We start from the raw sequence: 23,212 nt of genomic DNA on the forward strand, positions 1-23,212 counted from the left end.
CTGGAATTGAATTAAAAATAATTCAAACCTGATGGAAAAGGAGACTTTTACATTGTGAGGTTATAATAGGGGATTTTTATGACTACAGTGTGTTAAATCACATGATTTTAGTCTTCGAAACTTAGTATTTTAAAATTGCCTCATTGTGATAGCCAAAAACAAGGAGTAAACGAAATTTCAGTTTAAACTAGATTCAGTTGTCTCCTGTAATTTTGCTGCTCTAATTCCTAAGCTAAGAGTTTTATAGTAGAGCTTAGCAGAATGCAAAAATTCTTTTGTTCACAATCTCCACGTCATAGGGCTCAGCTGATTGCTTAGTTAGAAACTTATTCTTCCATGCTCACGTTAAGTTCTGATTTAAAATTTTAAAAAGTTGAACTCAGTTAAGAATTTGAGGAGATTTCCTTAACTTAAATGGAAATGGTATGTTGTTTTCAAGGAATTTTGTAGCCATCTTTGCAATTTCTTGGCTTCGAAAACTATTTAGGTGGTTAACTACAAGTTAATAGTTGGATTACTTTCCAGAGCATTGTCTGTGGACACAGTGTATACCTCAAGGTAAACACAGTATGTTATGTCTAAAATTTAATCATTGTTAATTTAAATGATTCTGACATGTCTATAAATAAACTTTTAAAGTTAAAAAAATTCAAACCACAAATATAATTTTACCTTTACTATTAGCCATATTAAAAAGTACAAAGAAAAAAAAAGAAAAAGTACAAAGAAACATGAAATGAACTTTTAAGAATATCATTGAACACATATATGCAAATTTTCTCATTTCAACATGCACTGGCAATTAGTATAAGCTTATTTATTAAATTCTTTCCTTTTTTTTTTTTTTTTTGGCTAGTACTGGGGCTTGATCTCAGGGCATGGCACTACCCCTTAGCTTTTTCAGTTACAGCTTCTGTCTTTTTGTTGGTTAATTGGACATTAGAGTCTCATGAACTTTTCTGCCCAGGCTGGCTTTTAACTGGGATCCTCTAACTTCAGTCTTTTGAGTAGCTAGGATTATAAGCCTGAATCACTGGCACCTGGCTTACATCCTTTTATATGGAACTAGTTCTTTCTTAGAAATTACACACTTATATTTCCAGTACTCAAGAGCCCAAAGTGGATGATGGCTGTTCTAGTTCAGCTTGTGCTCATACTCCTAATCATTAATGCCATTTAGGCAAAGCCTTTGTAAAAAACTTAATTTTTGCTTAAATTTTTTATTCAATTGTCTTTCAAAAATACTGGACATGGTTTGGGAAGGTGGCTCAGTGGTAGCGCGCTTGCCTTGCATGCTTGAGGCCCTGGGTTCGATTCCTCAGCACCACATAAGCAGAAAAAAAAAAGCCGGAAGTGGCGCTGTGGCTCAAGTGTAGAATGCTAGTCTTGAGCTGAAGAGCTGAGGGACAGTGCCCAGGCCCAGAGTTCAGGCCCCATGACTGGACACCCCCCCCCCCCCCAAAAAAAAAAAAAAAAAGGGCTGGGAAGGTAGCTCAGTGGTAGAGTGCTTGCCTTGCATGCATGAGGCCCTGGGTTCAATTCCTTAGTACCACATAAGCAAAAAAGAAAAAAGCCGGAAAGTGGTGCTGTGGCTCAAGTGGTAGAGAGCTAGCCTTGAGCTGAAGAGCTGAGGGACAGCGCCCAGGCCCAGAGTTCAGGCCCAATGACCGGTCCAAAAAAAATAAATTAATTAAAAAAAATACTGGACATAACAAGTTACATGACTTTTTGAGGCTTCTTATCAATGTCTTGTTTTTTAAATTTGCCTTGATCAGCTGGGGACACTGAACATCTTTTGTGTGTTTATTCCTTTGTGAATTGGTGTTTATAATCCTCCCTTAACTTTTCCACGTATCATTTCTTGTCTTGTTATTGACTTACAGGAACTGTTTACATATCCCATGAACAGAAAGTACAGCTCTTACAGGGGTCAGACATAAAAGCTAACCTGCAACTAGTACACATGTCCCTATCTGACATAAGCAATACCAGGGAACAGTAACATCAGTCGGAGGTGTTCTGTGAGTGTGACAGAGTAAGCCAAAAGTGTGACCAGTTTCTAATCACATCAGAGCACAAACAAAACCAAAGCACTGCACATCTCAGTGTTCACCAAACATTCCAGCTAACATGAAAGCTTGTTGCTGTGTTACCACTTAATTTTAGTTCCAGGCCTCATGAGATCTTTTATTTATTTATTTATTTTGTTGGTTGTGAAGCTTGCACTCAGTGCCTTGTTGCTCTCCCTGAACTTTTTTGCTTTGAGCCACAGTGCTACTTCCAGTTTTCTGGTGGTTAATTGGACATAAGAGTCTCAATAGACTTTCCCTCCTGGGCTGGCTTTGAACCTTGATTCTCAAATCTCAGCCTCCTGTGTAGCTAGGATTACAAGCATGAGCCACTGGTGCCTGACCTTATTCTTTTTTTTGTCCGTCGTGGGGTTTGAACTCTGGGCCTGAGCGCTGTCCCTTCAGCTCTTCAGCTCAAGGGGAGCACTTTACCACTTGAGTCACAGTGCCACTTCTGGTTTTCTGGTGGTTTATTGGAGATAAGAGTTTCATGGACTTTTCTGCCCGGGCTGGCTTTGGACCACGATCCTCAGATCTCAGCCTCCTGAGTAGCTAGGATTACAGGCGTGAGCCACTGGCGCCCGGCACCTTATTCATTTTTATCAAGCGGTTTATTCTGGGAAAGTTTTTCTGTCTTATAGAACTTTTCAGAAATGTTGTTAACCCTCATAGTTCTTTCTCTGCAGTAGTATTTAAGAGTCTAGTGGTACATGATTGTCCTGCTTTGATGGTTGAGAATCTTAAGAAAGGTTAGCTCACTACCCAAACTTCTCTGTGATTATGGATGTACAATGAATAGGGAGTTGGCCTGAATTACTGTAATTTTACCACAAGCACTTGTTTTTCATTAATTCTCAGACATGAGCTTGCCTTCTTCTGATAAAATATTCCATCTGTAAACAATTTTAAATCAACAATTTAAAAATAAGTGTTGACTTGAGCTCTTACTTGGTTAAACAGTAAGAAATTGTCTTATGTAAAATGTATGGTAGGGTGTTGTGATGTTAATTTTCATGCCATGAAGTTAACTCACTGCCACTCTGCCTGAATATGTCATTTCTACTACTTCCTTGCTATGAAGCTTTTCAAACAATATTCATGATATTTTAAAATTCATTTTTTCTAAGAAGATACTAATTAGACTGCTTATTGTATTCCCTTCAAAATACAAACTGTACTATCAGGATCATTAGAAAAAATATTTTCAAGCAAAAGCACATTTGCCTTTGGTCCAAAAAAATTTCTCATCTGTTAGCCCATTAAATATAATCTGCCATGAGAAATCATTACTTTACATTTTCAGAAGCTGTCATTCAGCCATATGGCCCTTAAACAAATGTGTTTTCTGCTTATTGGATTGCATTGCTGGACCGACACATGTTTTTAATGGTATAAGAGGAGCTGGAGCCCAGTATTCCAATGTTCATTTCTAGTGATATGCTTGGAAACATTTTATGTAAACAACTGGCAGACATTTTAAAATATTTCCCTTTACTTAAGAGTAACAACAAAAACTTATATTAAACAGAATCGTTCATAGAGTCAGTTTAAAAATTGTTATTACTTCTATAATATAAAAGGAAAAAGTCATGTAATAAAATGAGAGAATTATATCACTAAGCTCCACATGAAGTAAGCTAACGTAAGTGATCCCTAAGTATTATTTTGAGATCCTTAGCAACCAAAGCAAGACACATGTATGTGCTTTTGTGGAGATGAAAGATGTTGAGTATCTTCATATAATTGCAAATGGCTTTTCATTCTTCCTCATCAGGAAATGATGTATGTCTGGAATGGTTTTCCAATAGTGAGCAAAAGAAAAGACCTTTCTGAAAATCTCTTGATAACTGTTGAAAAGGCTGAGGCAGCGTTACAAAATGAAAGTAAGTATGAAAAGAAATGTGTAGTAATCTTTGTCTCTGTGTTTCCATTTTCCATCTCCTGTTTTTTCCTCTTTCCTCCTATGCACATCTGACCATGTCAGTTTTTGTGCATCTCAAGGGCAAAAAAAGCTTGAGCTGTGGGTGTCTGAGTGGCTGCAATCAGTTAAAGAGGAGGGATGACATGTGCTGTAGCATGGACGAACCTTGGAAACTCTGGGCAAAGTGATAGAAGCCAGTCACAAAGACCATCCATTTATGTGGTACGTCTAGCAGCAGTCATTGTTTAAAGACAGAAAGCAGATTAGTAGTTACTGAGGGATGGAAGAATTAGGGTGAGGATATGATCACTAAAGGACATGATATTTATTGGGAAGGGATAAAAATGTTCTCAAATTGATGCAATAAAATGGATGCATAACTCTGTAAACATATTCAAAATGATTGAATTTATACTTTAAATCAATGAATTATATAGTTCATGAGTTTTCCAAACATGAATGGAGTTGGGGTTTGACCCCGCAGGATAACGACAAATAGACTAAAGGGGGGAAACAGGCCTTAGGCCTTTGTAAGAGCAGCATGAAGAACATCTGTACTTCATTCCGTTTTACTTTGCTTTATTATTATTATTTTTTAAGGCTTCCTGATTGTTCTCCAGGCTAGTGTGTTTCTATACACATGGGGAATCATTTGTTTTCAACTTTGGATCTTGTTACCATTGATTTTTTTTTTTAAACTCATTCTCTTTGGTGGAGCTTGCATCCATCCTGGTTTACTAGAGGCAGCTGATATAGTAGATGGAAAATCAGGAGATCTAGTGTGTGGTCTTAGCTCTGTAGTCTTTATACTCCAGAAACAAACCTCTTTTCTTTTCTTTGCTTTGCTTTCCTTTGCTTTGCTTTGCTTTGCTTTTCTGGTCTAGTCGTGGGGCCTGAACTCTGGGCCTGGGCGCTGTCCCTCAGCTCTTCAGCTCAAGGCTAGCACTCTACCACTTGAGCCACAGCGCCACTTCTGGCTTTTTTCTTTTTGCTTATGTGGGACTGAGGAATCGAACCCAGGGCCTGAGGCATGCAAGGCAAGCACTCTACCACTGAGTCACCTTCCCAGCCCCCAAAAAATTTTTAAAAAGAAGAAGAAAGAAAAAAGAAAAGAAAAGAGGACTGGGAAGGTGGCTCAGTGGTAGAGTGCTTGCCTTGCATGCCTGAGGCCCTGGGTTCGATTCCTCAGCACCACATAAGCAAAAAGAAAAAAGCTGGAAGTGGCACTGTGTCTCAAGTGGTAGAGCGCTAGCCTTGAGCTGAAGAGCTGAGGGACAGCGCCCAGGCCCAGAGTTCAGGCCCCACAACTGGACCCCCCCCAAATTTTTTTTGGGTGCTGATTCAGGGGGTTGAACTTGGGGCCTGGATTCTGTTTGTTTTTTTGCTCAACAGTAGCATTCTAGTGCTACCACTTGAGCCACAGCTCTGCTTCTGGCTTTTTGGTAATTAATTGTAGATAAGAGTCTCATAGATTTTACTGGCCTAGGATGGCTTCAAACCACGATCCTCAGATCTTAGCCTCCTGAGTAGGATTACAGGAATGAGCTAGCCACTGGCACCTGACAAACCTGTTTTATTTTGAAATGGAAACTGTTGGGTCAATGATACTCAGTTTTCTTGTTTGAACATTTCTGATTCTGTCTTTTAAATAAACACTGTGTTTTGATCAGCAATGTCATCAACTAGCCCATCACTCTCTCCTGGTGAGAGACAACCACCCTTCTTCCTGTTATTATGCATACGATTGCTGTATATCTCCTTCATATGAAATGCTATCATACAGAGCTTGCTCTTTGTTTAAAATGTTTTATTTGGAAGTGGCGCTGTAGCTCAAGTGGTAGAGCACTCGCCTTGAGCTGAAGAGCTGAAGGACAGTGCCCAGGCCCAGAGTTCAAGCCCCACGACCCACCAAAAAAAAAAAAAAAAGTTTTATTTATATTTAATAATATATATCAGGTGTATGGGGCGTTAGGGGGGCTTTCACGGATATTTTTCACACACACAGCACATCCCAGTCAACATGACATGCTCTATCAGTCGACCTTACCTCAGCTTCATTTTTCAAAGCAATTTCAACAGGTTCTGTTTTGATACCTGTAAACAAACTACTTCAACCCCTGTATTTGTCCTTTTGTGATTGGTTATTTTATTGAGTACATCTTCAGGGTTTATTGTATTGTAGCATATGTCAAACTTCCCTTTTATAAGGAAATGTGGTATTCCTACTGAGTGTATAGTTCATGTTTTGCTTCATTTGCTGATAGACATTTGGGCTGTTCCACCTCCTTCCCATTAGAAATAAAGCTGCTATGAATGTGGATGTACAAGTCTGTCTTCAAAAGCCAGCTTCATTTTTTTGGGATATATTTAGCTAGAAGTAAAATTGCTTGATCAATTATCATTTCTATTTTAGTTTGTTTTGAGGAATTGCTTGTCATAGTCTGGTTTCAGCATATCATAGGCACAGTAATTTGTAAAGAAATTTGCTTCCCAGTACTGCCAAAAAAGAAAACGTACTGAGAAATTTATTTTTTACAGAGATGGAGGCTTGGAAGTTCAATGTCAGTGTTCTTCTGGTGAATCTTAACCTAGAAAGGGGAAAAAAAAAGTTTTTTAGTTAAATGGTAACAGTTGGGTTAACAGTTTAAATGACTACAGTAAGGTATTCTATCCCTCTCTTCCCCCAACCCCCCATTAAAGTAGGCCAGCTTTCTTTGTTTTTCTACCAAGCTAGGGGTTTGGGTTCAGCAGAATGAATTCTGATAAATACCAGTTTTCTGTAGTATAAACTCCTAATGTAGCATTACAAAATGGAACTTTGTAATTCATGACGTCTTGAATCTAAAAGAGTGACTACTGTTTTTCCCTCTGAGCAACACTCTTTACCTTCAAATCTCCCAAATTAATTTTTCCCTCTACTGATTGGAGAAAAAAATTAAAGGAGTAATACATATATTACGCTTATGAAATACAATAATGGCTTAGAAAATCCAACTATTTTTTGTTTTTTTCTACATCCTGAGAAACACTGAAGAATTTAAGCCACACCTAAAGTGTTTAAACTTTAAGAGATAATTGGGGTCAGGGGGAAACTGAGACAGACAGGTAGACATGCTGGACTTACCCATGGCCCTGTTCTTGTTAGGACCTTTAGCTGATTAAGCTCCCATCCTTCAGGATGGGAGAAAATGAATAGCTAGAAGGAGTGAAGTTGTAAACCTGAGGGTACACCAACCTCAATCCCATCTCTGAGTTTCATTACTGGAAATAGAATGTATTCTTTGTTTGGTCTGTTGTGTGGCTTGAACTCTGGGCCTGGACACTGTCCCTCAGCTCTTCAGCGCAAGGCTAGCACTCTACCACTTGAGCCACTGTGCCACTTCTGTTTTTTTTGAGTGGTTTATTGGAGAGAAGAGTTTCATGGACTTTCCTGCCCAGGCTGGCTTTGAACTGCGATCCTCAGATCTCAGCCTCCTGAGTAGCTAGGATTATAGGCATGAGCCACTGGTGCCCAGCTTAGAATGTGTTTTTGTTGGTAGCTTTGGCAGGTGTAGTTGTAGGAAAGAGAGAAGATATAATTGATCTATTCTGGCATTGCTTTGGCTATAGTTTTTAATTCCAAGGATACCAAGGCTAGAGCTCTGAAAACACAAAAGTACTGGTAACATGCCTGGAGTCATTTGGTATTAATTCCATTAGTGTTTTCTTTAAAATCTTAACTAAATTCATTATGCAGCCAGGATTTGGTATAGCAGATCTACTTTGTCTATTTTGTATTACTGTTTGGATAGCTTTCTACATTTTCTATTGTTATTTTTCTCTTAGTGAATTACAGCTAGCATCAAAGAAGTTCAAAACAGATATTTTTGTAGTTTTTGCTTTTATCTCCCCTGTTCCTCAGCTTCTCCTTAAAGAAGCCTTAACCAATTAAGTTTAGTAGATCTTTTGTGATGGAAATGTGCTTGGGTATCATTACCATGTAGTTTCTTTTAATGTGAAATGGAAGTTGTATGTTGATGTCTTTATCCATGAGCTCATTCATAAGATTGAGAATAGTGACAGAACTCTCATGATAATTATCTGATAGACAGTGTTCTGTGCTCTGAGGAAAAATGGTTTTGCTTCAAAGGTTTTTAAAGGAGTTTGGACTTTCTGAATCCATTTGTCATAGCTTTAAGGCAAGATTGACATGAAAGTTGCTTGTGTCTTTGCTGCTATTTTCCATGATGCTATGTCTGTTCCTCATTAAAAAAAATTACCATTGACAGAGCAATAAAATGTTGTCATAACACAAACTGTCAAAAAAACCCTACTACACAAAACTCGAGAAATATACAAAATGATATATCTAATTTGGGCTCTAGGTCTTTAGCTTTAGGCTTTGAAAGATACTACTTCTTGACTATTATGTAGTTCAGTAAACATCTATGATTAGAAGCATGGATTGCCTTTTTTTTTCCTAGAAAAAATGTTTCCACTAAGTAATAGGAAATACAATGTGGTGTTGGTATCTGTGATTATTACTTTTTAAAAAGTAAGTGACCTATCAGGCATTGGAAGTGAATTTCCAGCTGATTTCAGCAATTGAAATGACACCCTATCACCACGACCCTGTTAGCTCAGTAGCATTGTTAGCCTTTCATAGGCAAACAGTTTACCAGCTAAAACACCAGCATGAATGGCTGGTGATTGTTCAGGCTGTATTGAAAACAGGAGAATTTCAGTATGAGGGACTCCAGGGCCTAGTAGTTATCTTTATGCTCCTTGAGTACCTCACTCCCCCACCCCGACTCCCCCCAGCCTGAAATGTGTAAATTAGCTGTCTGTCTCAGAATGACTTGTTAGTTGTATATAACTTGCATTTGAAAAATACAAGAACTAAAAAGAAAAAATCAACAAAAAGCTTTCACAAGTGGTAAGTGTGGAGAGGCTACCTTTGTCAGATACATGTCAAACATAGTATGGTTTGGATTGTACAATTTGAAAAAGTGCTAAAAGAAAATCCCTGTCATTACTCTTAAGCATTTAGAAGTTTGTAGGGATTTTTTAAAGATACTTTTCATGTATTTCAAAACCATTTTGTCTAATTTTACAGCACAATTTTCCCCCAAAAGAACATAACCTGGGAGAATTGATAAGTTGTAAACATAATGATCTGGAGAGGGAGTTCTACTTCCTGAATTTTTAATGGGTGTAAAGCCATCTGCTTCTCCATATGGAAGTGTTACCCTCCCCGCATTGAAGCCAACACAGTTAGAAGCCAAAACAACAGGAGGCAGCAGCCTTCTTGTTCCTCCTGGCTTTACCTTTTACAGAATTAATAAAGCTCTTACTTTATTTAGAGTTCATATTTCCTGTTGTGTCTAAGGTCACAAAACTCAGAGTGGGACCACCTAAAAAATTTTTGTGAGTAGGTAGAGTGAACCCAGTTTAATTAAAAGGTATGCCACTAAGTAAACTCCACATTCTTTTGATGGGAAATATTGTCATTTTTGTGTTGCATGTAGTGAAACATAACAAATACTAAAAACATTTTCCTTATTTAAATGGTCCCCCTGCAACCTGACTAATGTAAACTTCCTTCTTAATTAGCATCTTTTAAAGGTATTATTGGGTTGGGTTGTATGGCTCAGTGGTAGAATGGTTTTTTTTTTTTTTAAGAGATAGGAGGTCCTGGATGCCATCCCCAGAATGCAAATAAACCAGAGTTTATTTTTTCTCTTTTTGTGTATGTTTCTTGTTTGTTCCTAGGCTGCAATGATTTTTCTATGGATGATGAGTGCTTAGTAAAATTGCTTAAAGGATGCTGCCTCAAGAATTTGCAGCGGCCCTTGCAGGCTGAGCTGTGTTTCAACCACGTGCTGGAATGGTAAGAACAGATCATGCTTTCTGGGCATTGCTACTTCAAAGTCGAGCCAAATGCTGTGATCTTAGGCTGCTAAACTTTCACTTGGTGTTACCAAGGGGGAACATCCACTAGTGTTTTTTGTTCGTCATAAATGAAACTATGGTCGAAATAGGCCAGATGCTTTATCCATTTCTACTTGGTGTTTAAAAATGACCTGTAAAAACTAAATTTATGGTCTGGCTAACAAGTGTCTATCCAGCCCCTGGTTCTCTCTTCTCAAACCTCTAATGTGCTTTTTAATTCATGCATTTGGGGTTTTGACCATTCTCTGTTCCATTGATGACTGAACACCCACTATGTGCACCTACTGTACTGGATCCTAGGGACTAAGTAAATAGATTTAAATCATTGCAGTCTTTTGACAGGGAAGAAAGACATGACAAACACTATACTTTCTTCTTTTTTTTTGGCAAAGGGGCATTTCTTAGGCATGTAATATTTGTTGTCAATAGCAGTGATGCCTTACTCCTTTATCAATCACAGAACTGAATCAAGGCTGAGATCCCTGACACTCTTCCTGTAGTACAAAAACAAATGCAAATGTCTGCAGAGACAGACCTTACTGAATGAAGTAGGTTGAATAATGGCTGGAACAGGGAAATTGTTCTTTCTAAAGAGTGGACACAATCTCACCTCTAATTGGTTATTGCTCTGCACAGTGTGGGCCCAATAACAATAGTCCCTACCGTTGTTCATGAAAAGCCAAGAAGCTGGATTTTGTAGACAATTTCCTGATTTTAAAGTATCAGTTCAAGTTTTTTGAAAACAGTGCAAGCTGAAAAGATTGCAGCATTAGATTACCAGTTGATATCTTATTTTCCTTATCACGTGCCTTCCATCTATGGCTACCTGGTCCCCTTCCTCCTGACAGTATTTATGGCAATCTAAGAGAACTGGTATTTATATATCAAGAAGATAAGACATTATTTGTTTCCTAAATAAATAATGCCTTGTATTTAGTGAACGTGTTAAAGAAGTATGCATGAGAGCTATTTTAGTGGTGTTCTTGTAAGGCTTGTTCAAAGTAAGGACTGATTGTGCTTTTGTTCTGTTTATTGAATCTCATGATGAATCGTTTTACCCCTTTTTGATAATTTTGGATTGTGAGATCACTTTCAATGTTTTTTGTTTTTTTTTGTCTTGTTGGTCATGGGCTTGAACTCTGGCCTTGGGTGTTATCCCTATGCTCTTCAGCTCAAGGCGAGCACTCTACCAGTTGAGCCACAGTCCCATTTCTGGTTTACTAGTGGTTTATTGGAGGTAGGAGTCTCATGGATTTTCCTGCCAGGCTGGCTTTGAACCATGATCCTCAGATCTCAGCCTCCTGGGTAGCTAAGATTATAGGTGTGAGCCACCTGTTCAGTGGGGTTTTATCTTCAGATATGAAGATACATAGAGAGTCTCTCTAAAGTACTTTTAATTTTTTAAAAAAAATTTATTGTTAGAAAGATGATAAACAGTAGGGTTACAATGAATGTAAGTCAGGTAATGAGTACATTTCTTTTTGGACAGTGGCACCTATCCCTTGCTGTCTCCCACTTAAAGTACTTCTGAATTTTGCTATTTCTTCCAGGCATTCTGTAAAGCCTTTTCTATTCTGGAGCCAATTTTATGTTAATTTCATTACTTACATATTTTTACATCATTTGGCCAATGTAACTTTAGTTGCAAATTTATGTGAGGATGGGCCTATTGGCTAATTTTCCACAGGAATGTTTTTTTCTTGCTACCAAAAGTGTGAGCCAAGGAGAAAACTATCCTTATCTTAGTGCCAGTTAATGAATTTCTTTTAGTCTGCCCTTGGTCTAAAGGAGTAGGTCTTTTAAGATTTAAGTGTTAAGTAGAGATCTCAGTTCCTGTAGCCTTGGGGATTAGACAAAAGTGGACCCTAAGCTCCTTCATATCATCCCACAACCTAGTTCTGCATTTTAAAGTTCCACAAAATGATGAGCTATTTGCACTTGTATGTGTGTATGTACATTGTGTGTACATGCGCCTGTGCATGTGTACTGTTACTGGAGCTTGAACTCAGGCTTGGGTGCTGTCACTTAGCTTTTTTGCTCAAGACTAGTGCTTTACTACTTGAGCCACAGCTTCATTTCTAGCTTTTTGGTGGTTAATTGGAGCTTGTCTCATGGGCTTTCCTGCCCAGGTTGTGATCCTCAGATTTCAGCTAGAATTATAAGCGTGAGCTTATATGGCTGGCCTATGCATGCTTTTATCCTGCTTATTAAATTTCATAATGAATTGTTTGCTTCTTGTTTTATAATTTTATATTATTTAGTCACTTTCACAAGGGCAGAGTTTTTAGGTTCTGGCATCTGAGAGTTTTTCTTACAGTTTTGTGAGCCAGGTTCTGCCATGAATCTGAACGGATATTACTCATATTTTTCCAGAGCTTCATTCTTTTTCAGATCATCTAGGGCTTATCTTTAAAGGTCTGCATGCTTTCCTTTACCTAGAAGACAGTAAACATTGCTGCTGGATTTATTATTAAAGAGTAAGAACTGAAAGCATACAACTTATTATCATAGTTATTAAGTTCCATAACTATATAATGGCAGCTTTTCCTCTGATAATAGGTATAATGCTGCATATTTCTCTGGAATGTGGAATAATATAAGCATTGAAAAAATGATTTTCTTGTTCTATTAAGGCTTACTTGATTTTCATTTACCCTTTCAGTGAAAAGCTACTGAAGTATGACCACTACCTAGTGCCATTCACTTTGTTTGAGCTTGCGTTTTTGTATAAAAGCCAAGGGGAAATTGACAAGGCCATAAAAGTTCTAGAAACTGCAAGGTAAGTGGTAAAGGCAGATTTCCCTGGATTGCTATGGAGTCAGACTTAACAGCACCATTGTAACAACAGGAATAATACATAGTTAAAATTATAAACATTACCTCTGCATATATATGCGTGTGTGTGTGTGTGTGTGTGTGTGTGTGTATAAGTCATGTGACTTATCTATATATGACTCATCTATATTCATAGCTTTTGAGCTTAACTATGCCATTTCCAACTCTTAAACCCTGTGACTACTTACAGATGTGATCATGGATATCTAAGTAATTGTTTAACTTATTACATTCAATATCAGGAGTCAACAAACTTTTTCTATAAATGGCCTAATAATATTCTGCTCAGAGTAAATCTTGGCAGTAGAGAATAAGGTCTTCTTCATTCAGTTATAGGAAAAGTAGCCATACAAATAATATGTAGCTCAGAGTTGGCTCTTTTGAGTTAGTTTGCTGACCAGTACATAAGGTCATATTAAATCAGCTCTGTCATTTTCTTGAAGAGCCCCTGCAGTTAGCTGCAGTTTTCCTTTATAAAGTTGTCAAAATTGGCTCTATAAAATTGGCAACATTGGTGGCCAGTCATTTAGGAAAATTCTCACTTTTGTCCTTTGGCTAGCCTTAGTGTAAGAGGTTGATTTTCATTTATGATCAACACATTTTAGTAATGGTCATCAAAGCCATAGGTAACCCTTACCCCTGTGTAAAGTAGAAGATATAGAATTAAGTGCTACTACAAAGACAGGTGCTCCAGGACTCCATCTGCCAAGATGGAGACAGGAGACCCATGCCAAAATTACTCCATTTTGCTGATTTTTAAATAATTCTGGCAAAGGCACAGGGCAGCCTGAAGTATCTAAGTAAGCCCTCCCACCTCTGCTCTACTAGGGCTTGAATTCAAGGCCTCCTGCTCTTACTTGGCCTTTTCACTCATGGCTGGTGCTCTACCACTCACGCCATGCTGGCTGGTTAATTGGAGATGAGAGTTTCTGGTTTGTCTGTCTGGGCTGGGTCCAAATGGAGATTTTCAACATTTCAGCCTCTTGAATTTTTTAGGATTATAGGCATGAACCACTAGTACCCAGCTGTAAGTTAGGATTTCACATAATGTCCCTCTCCTCCCCACTACTTTTTTTTTTTTTAATTTAATTTTATTTTATTTGAGAACATACTGTACAGAGGGGTTACAATTACATGGGCAGGATAATGAGTACATTTCTTATCAAGCATTGCAGCCTCCTCCTTCACCTCCCTTCCCAGCCTCCCTCCCCACTACTTTTTAAAGTACAATTTATTGCTATTATTAAGGTGTTGTGCAGAGGGATTATACAAGTCAGGTAATACGTATATTTCTCCCCCTATTTTTTGTAGTGTGGGGATTAAACTCAGGGATTTGTGACAAGTGGCTTTACAAACTGAGGCTAGTGCTTTACCATGGAGCTCCATCCCCAGCCTTCTAGAACTTCTTCTGACTTTGACTTAGTTATTTTATAACTCTTGGTTATAACTAATTCTGGTGCAACTAAGTAATCCTGCTTTTAAAAATATTTTTATTATTATCTTTGAGTAATTGTACAAAGGAGTTGTCATTCAACAAAGCAGTTACGGTCCAGTGCATCCTGATCAGTGTCACTCCTTCCAACATTCCCATCCATCCCTCCCAATCCACCCCTTCCCTCACTTTTCTTAATTTAATTCTGCTATTTTTGTTGCAGTTTCTTCAAGAGGGTTAAAGATATTTTTAGTTTTTTGGAATGATTGTGTTCATTGTGTTTATATGAATCTGTCTTAATATTTTCCATTTTTAAAAAAGGAAATCAGACTATTTAGGAATAGTTCACCTAAGTTGTAGTCTCCGTATAGCCTTCTTGCTGTGGTGAATGGTTTCATAAATAAGTAGAATGTTACTTCTCAAAGTATGCTCTTTTGGTTATCACCAGGAAGCTTCTGGAAATACAGACTTGGTGTCCTTCTTCCCTCACACAATCTGTGTTTTATTAAGATCCACTGTTATGCAGAGATTAGAGAGAGATCTGGGTGGTCTGTGGTGCTCTGATGTATACAAAAACAATTTTTGACTATACAATTTTATTGTTATTGTCTTCAGAAATAATTACAAAGATTATTCCTTGGAGTCCAGACTACACTTCCGAATTCAAGCAGCTCTTCATCTCTGGAGAAAAACATCTTCAGATTGATCAGAACATGAAGGATGGAATTTTCCTTGATTAGCATCGGCATCTGCTATACATTAAACCTTGTATTAAAATGCAAAAGTGATCTTGTGAATAACAGACAGCAGAACAGTTTGTCAATATTTTCTATCATCTGAGTGGTTTATTGTTGGTTTACATAATCCCACTCCCCTGCACTATGGAATGACATTCAGTACTATGTAGAAAATTCTCATACTTTGCTTCTCAAAAAGGATTTCATATTAGACTTTCAGGGAGTGGAAACGTCTTTTAAAAGACTCACAGGTACAATAAAGGGTAATTTGGTTATTTATTTTTTTAATGTGGAAATATTATTTAAGTAGCAAATGGTTTTAAAAATTGAGCCATTTTTAGGTTGGTCATGAATCTTCAGACATATTTTGTTGTCCAGTATTTAAATCTCAGAGAGGAAATAACACATTCAAAATAGTTTAATAGATTTTTCAATTCTGAAAAAGACAAGAAGAGGACTTGAGTTAGGTTAAGATAGATTGAATTTGATAGGTTGAATAGAACTTTATCTATAAGAGATGATAAAATTCTAGGTTACTGAATTTTTATTCCTTATGTTTGTTAATGTTGGTGATATTTTGAGAGTATCCTGGTTTTGAATGCACTTAAGTCTATTTTAACAACACTCAACAGCATTAGACACAGTCCCTGTGTATCTATTTAACAGGAGAAAAAGTCATATTTAGAAATTATCCTTAACTTTAGCAGTGAAGCCTAAAATATACATCTTATTTTTCTTATAGGAAGCAAAGTTCCTGCTGCTTTAAATGATAATATAAAATAACAATTTTTACACTTAAATGTTGCTAAGATCTCATTTTCTAATCTCTCTAGCACTGTGAGGGTTTCTTATAAACATCTGGACTGTTCTTTTCCCTTGGAAACAGATTCAGGACATGGAGCTGGAAAGAGCCCAGTTCTGTTTTGTCCTGGCTTGCTACTGGTGAGCAATTTAACAGGGTGACCTTTCGGAGACTCCTTGCACTTCCTGCATTACCATATGACTTTCAAGGTCTGTTTTAGTTGTATAACTGTGAGTCTGTGTATTAGGCATTTATTTCCAACAAACAGTGCTCAATGTTTAATTGAAACCATTCCACTTAGAATGTTGTAGTTTTCAATCATTTTTGTTTCCTGCAACTTCTCAATATGTATGTGTTATGGTGAAGGACCAGGTTCCATCCAGTGAGGAGATACAATTTATGAGTCAATGAGATTTTGTTTTGTCTTATTTATATTTCTGTTTTGGAGAATTGTAACTTTCCCTGGGTAGTTCTATATTTTCACAGATCGAGAGTCAGGAGTTCCTCTTTGTTAATAGTTCTATCATAGACCAAGTGACTTACCCATTTTGGGGCAAGGTTTTCCTAGTGAGGATAGCAAGATGTATTTGTGCCAGTGAGTGCTCGACTAGATCAGACAGATAGTAGCTTTCAGTAAACCGGAGGAGTCTTGTGAATATGGGTATGTAATAATTATGGGTTACACCACTAAAGTTTCCGTGTAAAATATCAAATGAGTCTGTGGGCCCTGCTATATGATGAAAAAAGTAGAAATTTAAAACCCTTTATAAATTTGTTCACATATTATAAATTTGATCGTGTGTTTGGCACCAGTAATAGTCCAGATTATGAATTTACTCCTCACTATTCTCAGATACAGAACCCTGTGCCCAACAGTGCCTAATGTATGTATGTAGTGTGTCTGGATCAACACTGAGGAAGTATTTCCTGGAGAAGGAGATTAGTAAAATCTGGGTCAGAGCACCATCCTTCCAGATAGTAGAGGGGCAGATAGTTATATGTCCTATTAATAGAAATTAAATAACTTTGGCTACAGACAAGAGAAATAAATCCATTAATGTACCTGTTAATGGAAAATATATTCAGTAATTATTGTGAATATAACTTTGGGAAAAAGTTTATAAATTCCTTAGAAGAGCTCTGGTAGCATTGTTTTTGAAAACATTTTTATTGTTAAAACATGGATGCCCATTTTAGGTTTGTGAGAAGTGGTCAGAGCTGAAAGTTGAAAAAATTCACATTCTGGTATAAAACATAAAACACTTAAACCAATATGATTGTTTTAATTTTAGCTGATTATCACACAAATATAAAGGACCTTTAAATTTTTTCTTTTTTGTGTGTTTATTATTGCTTATTTTTTATAGTTTCCTGCCAATATGGACAATCTATTCAGTGAATTTTTAATTAATTAAAAAAATCTACTGTATTTAATCTATCATGGTATATTAATACTGTAATAGCATTAATACTAAGAATATCTCCTATCATGTTCAAGATAGTGTGCTGGCACTAATTTCTTGTAACATCAACAAATACTGTCTTTTCAGAGTCTTCTTGTGTGTGTGTGTGTGTGTGTGTGTGTGTGTGTGTGTGATTTTTAGATTGTTCTGTGAATAATGAGCACCTAAGTGACAATGTTTTATATAATGTTTGCGGGGCGGTGGGGGGGGGGGGTCTGTGATGGGATTGGGTTGCCAATGTGTTTAACAGTGCAATTTCTGTTGTTACTGGTATAATTACCTTTATTTATTTGTTTTTAAATGGAGAGGCAGTGCTCTGTTTGGTGCTTTTTAAATTTCAATAATAGCTACGTTTCATGGGTTGGTGATCAGGAAGACATGATTTCTGCTTGGTGGAGTTTAACTACATCAGCTCTTGATGTATATTTTGATGTTTTCTATGCCCACGGATACAAGAAGTTTCCAAGCTAAATAGGAAAAAAATAATTAAGAAAAGAAGATAGGAGCTACAGGGAGGCAAATTCCAGATTAATCAGTGTCAAGGAAGATTTTTAATCATTAAGACAATCCATTAGTATAAAACAGTCTAACTAGCTCTTTGACAGAGGAGTGAGTATACAGTATTATGTGACTTTCATTCTTACCTGGCCTGAGTGCTTAGACCAATTGCATTTGAAGTCCCTCTGATACTTTGCTCAGGGCTTAAAAGTGGGGAGAGCCAGGTAAAGAATCCCCTCCTCCCTCTGCCTCACACAAAAGGGATGTTTTTTTTTTCCAAAGGCAATCTCTCTGTTGTTGATACTCAGTCTGATTCCACCTATTATCTATCCCTGTAAAGTGAAATTATTGGTCTTTCTGAATAGAGGTTTCCTTCACCTTGGACAACAAAACAATTTAAAAAAATGGTCTTTGTGCCCAACTGGACAACTTCCTGGAATTACTGTGATTAATTCTCCTTTGTTCCCCCCCCCCCTCCAATTCATTGTCCTAGGTGTACTCTCTATATTTATAAATCTTTAATTGAAATGTACTTAGCTAAAATGCTAACAGAGATTCCAGCGATCATTTTGAAATCCTAAGATTTCATTATTCATTAGACCTGGACTGGATCTTAGGAAATGATCTTCTCTTTTCAGCCTCTCTTTTCAGTCTTGTTCATTCCATCCCATGCTGGCTAGTGTACTTGCCACCTACCACCTTGTGGTAGTTGAGACCTGAAATGGTGGAGAAGTATCAAGGGAGCCTTCCTTCAGGTGTGTTGCAGTTTTGGTCGCAGACATCCCAGGATCCTGCTCCTGGCATTCCGGCACTCGTTTGCTATATCGTCTGCCATGACCACCCCAGCCCCGCACTTGCTTCATCAGTTGTGCTTCAAATAGCTGCAAAGCTCACTTTTTCTGTTTAAATGTCCTTGGATTCTTCCTGTGTTTATTCCACAGCTGATGAGATCATTGGCATATTTGAACATTCTCTTACCCCCTTCCTCCTGCTGAACTCCTACATACCAGAGCAGGTCTTGATTTTTTTTTCACATTAATATTTTAATCTGCTTTATAGGCATTCCGTGGTGTTTCACAAAGTACGGCTGTTAGAATTGTAGAAGAGAGACTGCATGTTGTAACGTTAGCTTCATGACTAACAAAATAACTTCTGAGAAAATACTCTGGAAAATCTAGTAAACCCTTTTTACTCCCCTTACATTAATATTTTAACACTTAGCTAGCTCAGTATGACTATTTACAAGGTTTTAGACACTATTATCCACTTAGAGAATAATGTCAGATGATATATTGATGCATTTAGCTGCTTACTAGTAATTTGAGTATATATGCTTAATGATACCTAAATAGAATTAAGATATATTTTAATATCTTTAGATATTTCTTGATTAGATACAGCTATTGATCAATAGATAAATATATACAAAACTACTCATATTAAATAGACAGTGTTTTTATACTGTTCTTTGGGGGAATGAATGATTTTCCAAATTATTCTCCCTCCTTCAGCCCAACTAGTTATATATTTTACTTTCAGTGGTAGTTGCTAGAATCTTATTCCTGCTTCCCTTTTAGTAGTATTGTCTTTTGTACATTTACAATTAGGTTTTGTTACTGTAGAATATTGAACTTGAGCAGTAATGACAAGGAAACATCAGAATTTATCATTAGGGATGATATTTTTTTGATTGAGCAGTTCTATCTGATCTTGTTGGCTTTCTTAAGAGGAGCTGTTGATGTCAGTTCCAGTCTGTTTATAAAACTTCATTGCCAGGGAAACAAATGACATAAAAACTATCGCATGTATGGAGATGGCTGAGCAGGTTCTTGGCTGGAACCAGATAGAGGGATATATGTAGATTTAGCACCGGGGGAAATACTGACAATATACCTATAACACAGCCTGCCCACTAGTGCAGGAACAGAACTTGCATGGAAAAAAAGCAGCTGCCTCACTGTAACTTATAAAGAATGCCTGTAGATGCCTACAAGTTGTATTTATTATTTTTTAAAATGTTTTTGTGGTGTTGGGATCCAACCCAGGGCCTGGGATATATTCTAGGTAAATGCTCTACCACTGAGCCACATCCTTGGCCCTAGGTTGAATATTTAACAGGAAAAGTCAAGGTATGATAATATCAAACTTTATTAAAATAACTTTTTGAAAATTAACATACAATGTACTTTGTATGCAATCAGCACTTAGAAGTGTATAATTAAATGGTGACTTTAAGGGATGCTGGCATATCCCATTAGGAATTTTTGTTTTATTGTACTTAACATATTTTTAAGCAAATTGGTTTTAATTATTGGTCTTTTGGGTACCATTTGGGGAAGAAAAAGAGAAGAAGGTAGTCTTAGTGTAACAGAACTGATAACCAGAGAAAGTGAATAAATGAGCACAGTAAAGATCCTTCCATTTTTAAATCCTTCCATTTTTAAGGGAATTATATTATCTTGAAATTTGAAGATATACTTAATTTTCTGGTATGGCACTCTGCTTTAGAAATCATACAGACATTTTAATTCATTTTTATGTGTAACAGAGTTGAATGTCAAAGTAGCAATTTTGGGAATAGCAAATAAGCATAAATACATTTTTATCAGTTCAGTTTTTTTCCTGAAATAATTTATTCTTCAGAGTAGATAATTGCTTTCTATAGTGATTTGTTTTTGCTTTAAGGAAAATAATTTACACGAAAGGAGAGATTAAGATAGACATTTTAAATCTTAGGCTGTTGGTTAGATGTTCTGGCTTAAGAAAGCAACACTGTTGGATTTGGTTTAAGATTTGCAGCGGGAGAACATGTGTGTTTCTCTGATATGTGCTGTCCAGAAAAAGTTCTTAATTCTCAACAATGTGTTCCATTCTCATATTGTGGAAATTTTGTAAGTAGGTTTGTTGTTGTTATTGTTTTCCTTTTTATCTATGCTGACTGTTGCTGTCTAAACATCTGAAAGAACACCAGCAGATTCATTTAATATGTTAATATTTAAAGATGTTTATTTGCAAATGTTCATAGCACATTTAAATTTTTGACACAAAGTTGCTAAATTATGTATAAAGATATATATATTTAATAAGTGAAAAGTATTATTTTATTACTGAAATTTATTTCCAAAGCAAATTTATTTTGTGAGTGTTTCATTTGGGAAATTTTACTTTGCCTCAAAACACAGTAAATAACCTTGTTTTGTGTTATGGTCACCTAACGGCCCCTTTTAGTTCACATTTTAACTTGGTATGTAGAAGGGTTTCAGAATTCTTTGATAACATTTGTTTTCCACTGTTGTTTGAATTAAACAAAAATAAAGTTGGAAGCTATTAAGTTTCCTGTCGAATCAGGGCCTCCTATATGTACTTTATAGTCCAATGTTTTATTATAAAAACTGTCAGCATCTATCTCCTCCTTCCTTTCCTCACTTCATTCTCAGCAGCCACAGCTTGACAGAGCAAAGCAGTTTTAGGAATTGAAGATGTGTGAGTTCTGTGTAAAATGAATGTGTTAGTAACACCCATCTGCCTATCAAATAGGTTCTGGTCTCAAAAAGTGAAATAGATTTAAAAGCATTTTAATCAATACAAATCAAGAACTGATACTTCTAATATAGAAACTGTGTTCTCAATGAGTATTCTCTTGGCTGATTTTGTGGTAATGTTATCATCTATGATTTGTAAGTTAATGCTGCTATGAGGTCTAAAATTTCAACATGAAGACAGCAGTTCCTGTAGCCTATTTTTACCATTTAGACATTTTTGAAAACAGATGTCATCTTAGAAATTATATTTTTAAGTGCAAATAAATCATCCCATCTTGAAAGTCAACATGTTTTGTTTTTCATTTCTTAGTAGTGCAGAATACTGTGTTATTAGATCCATGTTCAACTTGCCAGACTTTTTTTTTCTTCCAGAATTCTGTATTTTCATTTTGCTTCAACCAGTTTACCTACAACATGCTTTTGAATTGTTATTTAAATAAATGGTACTTGATGGAATTACAGTCATTGTGGTTGGTCTATTTGTGAAAGCTCTACATATCACCTCTTTTGCTGGTCTTTGTCATGTGATGTAGACTTAAATATTAAAAAAAATTTTTAGCAAGAATCTTTTTCTTCTCCCTGCATAACATGCAGGTAAAAAGGCTTTTCTCTGGGCCATGTTCTTGAGTGAACCCTGGGCACGAAGAGGTAAATGGCTGATGCAATTGTTTTAAAGGAAGATTACCTTTTTCTTTCATCTTTTATAATTTTAAAAATTGCCCTGAGATTTAAATTAGCTACTGACATGTCCTGTTGAAAGAGGAGTCTTAGCTTTCCCTGTAGCAAAGTGGACACAAAGCAAAACTCTGGGAATCAGGAAGTCTCTATTTAAGATCAAACTTGATAGTTTCTGTCATGTGATCTTGTACCCAACCATTTCACTTTGTCTAACCCTTACGCAAATTGTGAGAAAATCTACTGTACCACTAAACTCTAAAAGTCAGAAGAGGAATGCTTTACAAACCAGTTTCCTCATCTAGAACTTAGTCACCCATATTTACCTAATGACAAAAGAGGTGGAGGAGGGCTGGGAAGGTGGCTTAGTGGTAGAGTGCTTGCCTAGCATGCATGAAGTTCTGGGTTCAACTCCTCAGTACCACATAAACGGAAAAAGCTGGAACTGGCACTGTGGCTCAAGTGGTAGAGTGCTAGCCTTGAGCAAAAGCAGCTCAGGGACAGTGCCCAGGCCCTGAGTCCAAGCCCCAGTACTGGCCAAAACAAAAAAAAAAAAAAGAGAAATGCTGTTGAGCTGTGTTGGTTCAGGAAGAGGAAATAAATGTGATGACTAGCCTGTTTCTGCCATATCCTCAATTCTTCATTCCCCTAGTGAGTGATGCGTGTATCCTCTCCTCCCCTCTCCTGCTTGTCTTTCTTTTAGTCTTTCATATAGAGAGCTTGATAGATTTGCAAATACTGAGTTACAGCATTTGGTTTAAAAGCAACTTGAGCTAGTTTGAAACAAAACTTTCAAAGCATATATTGAATAGCTAAAGGGTAGCTTGTGGAGTTTAATTATCTTGAAGCAGTTGTACAAAGGAATTTCATTTCAGCATGTCATTTTGTAAGTACAATGCATCTTGATGTGAAGTTTAGGAGCAAGACTAGGAGATTATAAAGAAGTATCTCAATTCAGAATGGAAGTTTCTTAGAACATTTTTCCTCTTTCTTGGTACCTCTCCACATGAACTTCTACCTGTGTTCACAGAAACAAAAGTTGATTTTTTTCCCCCCTATCATATTCCATCTCTTATTTCAGCTGTGTAGGTCCAAAACTACATTGTCCTCATCCAGATTCTAGACTGCAAATGTCCACCATGGAGAATAAAAGGAGGTAGGAAATATGCTGCGCATGGTTTGAGTACTTCCTGTCCCGCCGTCTCACACAGCTTTACCTACTGCAGCTGGGCAGTAAGTTAGGACTGTGAGTGTCAAAAGAACCATCAGAAACAGATGGAGGAAAGTACTAGTGACGGATTTTCTGG

The 23,212-nt window shown here is 36.9% G+C and overlaps 1 protein-coding gene and 1 long non-coding RNA gene across 3 annotated transcripts in view; one reads left to right on the forward strand and one right to left on the reverse strand.

The window, feature by feature from the left end:
* The window catches only part of Ttc39b (tetratricopeptide repeat domain 39B), a 119,970-nt gene extending 102,882 nt beyond the window's left edge, over window positions 1-17,088 (forward strand). For both annotated transcript variants that reach the window (XM_042692923.1, XM_042692924.1), the window contains 4 exons: window positions 3,844-3,952; window positions 9,742-9,859; window positions 12,584-12,700; window positions 14,804-17,088. In XM_042692923.1, the coding sequence (XP_042548857.1) occupies window positions 3,844-3,952; window positions 9,742-9,859; window positions 12,584-12,700; window positions 14,804-14,894 (435 nt within the window). In that variant the 3' untranslated portion in view covers window positions 14,895-17,088. The remainder of the gene's footprint in view (window positions 1-3,843; window positions 3,953-9,741; window positions 9,860-12,583; window positions 12,701-14,803) is intronic.
* LOC122118952 lies at window positions 35-22,168 on the reverse strand. Its single transcript, XR_006149480.1, has 3 exons — window positions 22,158-22,168; window positions 10,121-10,130; window positions 35-227 (listed from the first exon to the last, which is right to left on the reverse strand). It is a non-coding gene; the product is annotated as an uncharacterized LOC122118952 (long non-coding RNA).
* Window positions 22,169-23,212: the final 1,044 nt, after the last annotated feature.

Source organism: Dipodomys spectabilis, unplaced genomic scaffold (assembly GCF_019054845.1).
Source record: "Dipodomys spectabilis isolate Male_0828 unplaced genomic scaffold, ASM1905484v1 ptg000158l, whole genome shotgun sequence".
Classification (NCBI taxonomy): Eukaryota; Metazoa; Chordata; class Mammalia; order Rodentia; family Heteromyidae; genus Dipodomys; species Dipodomys spectabilis.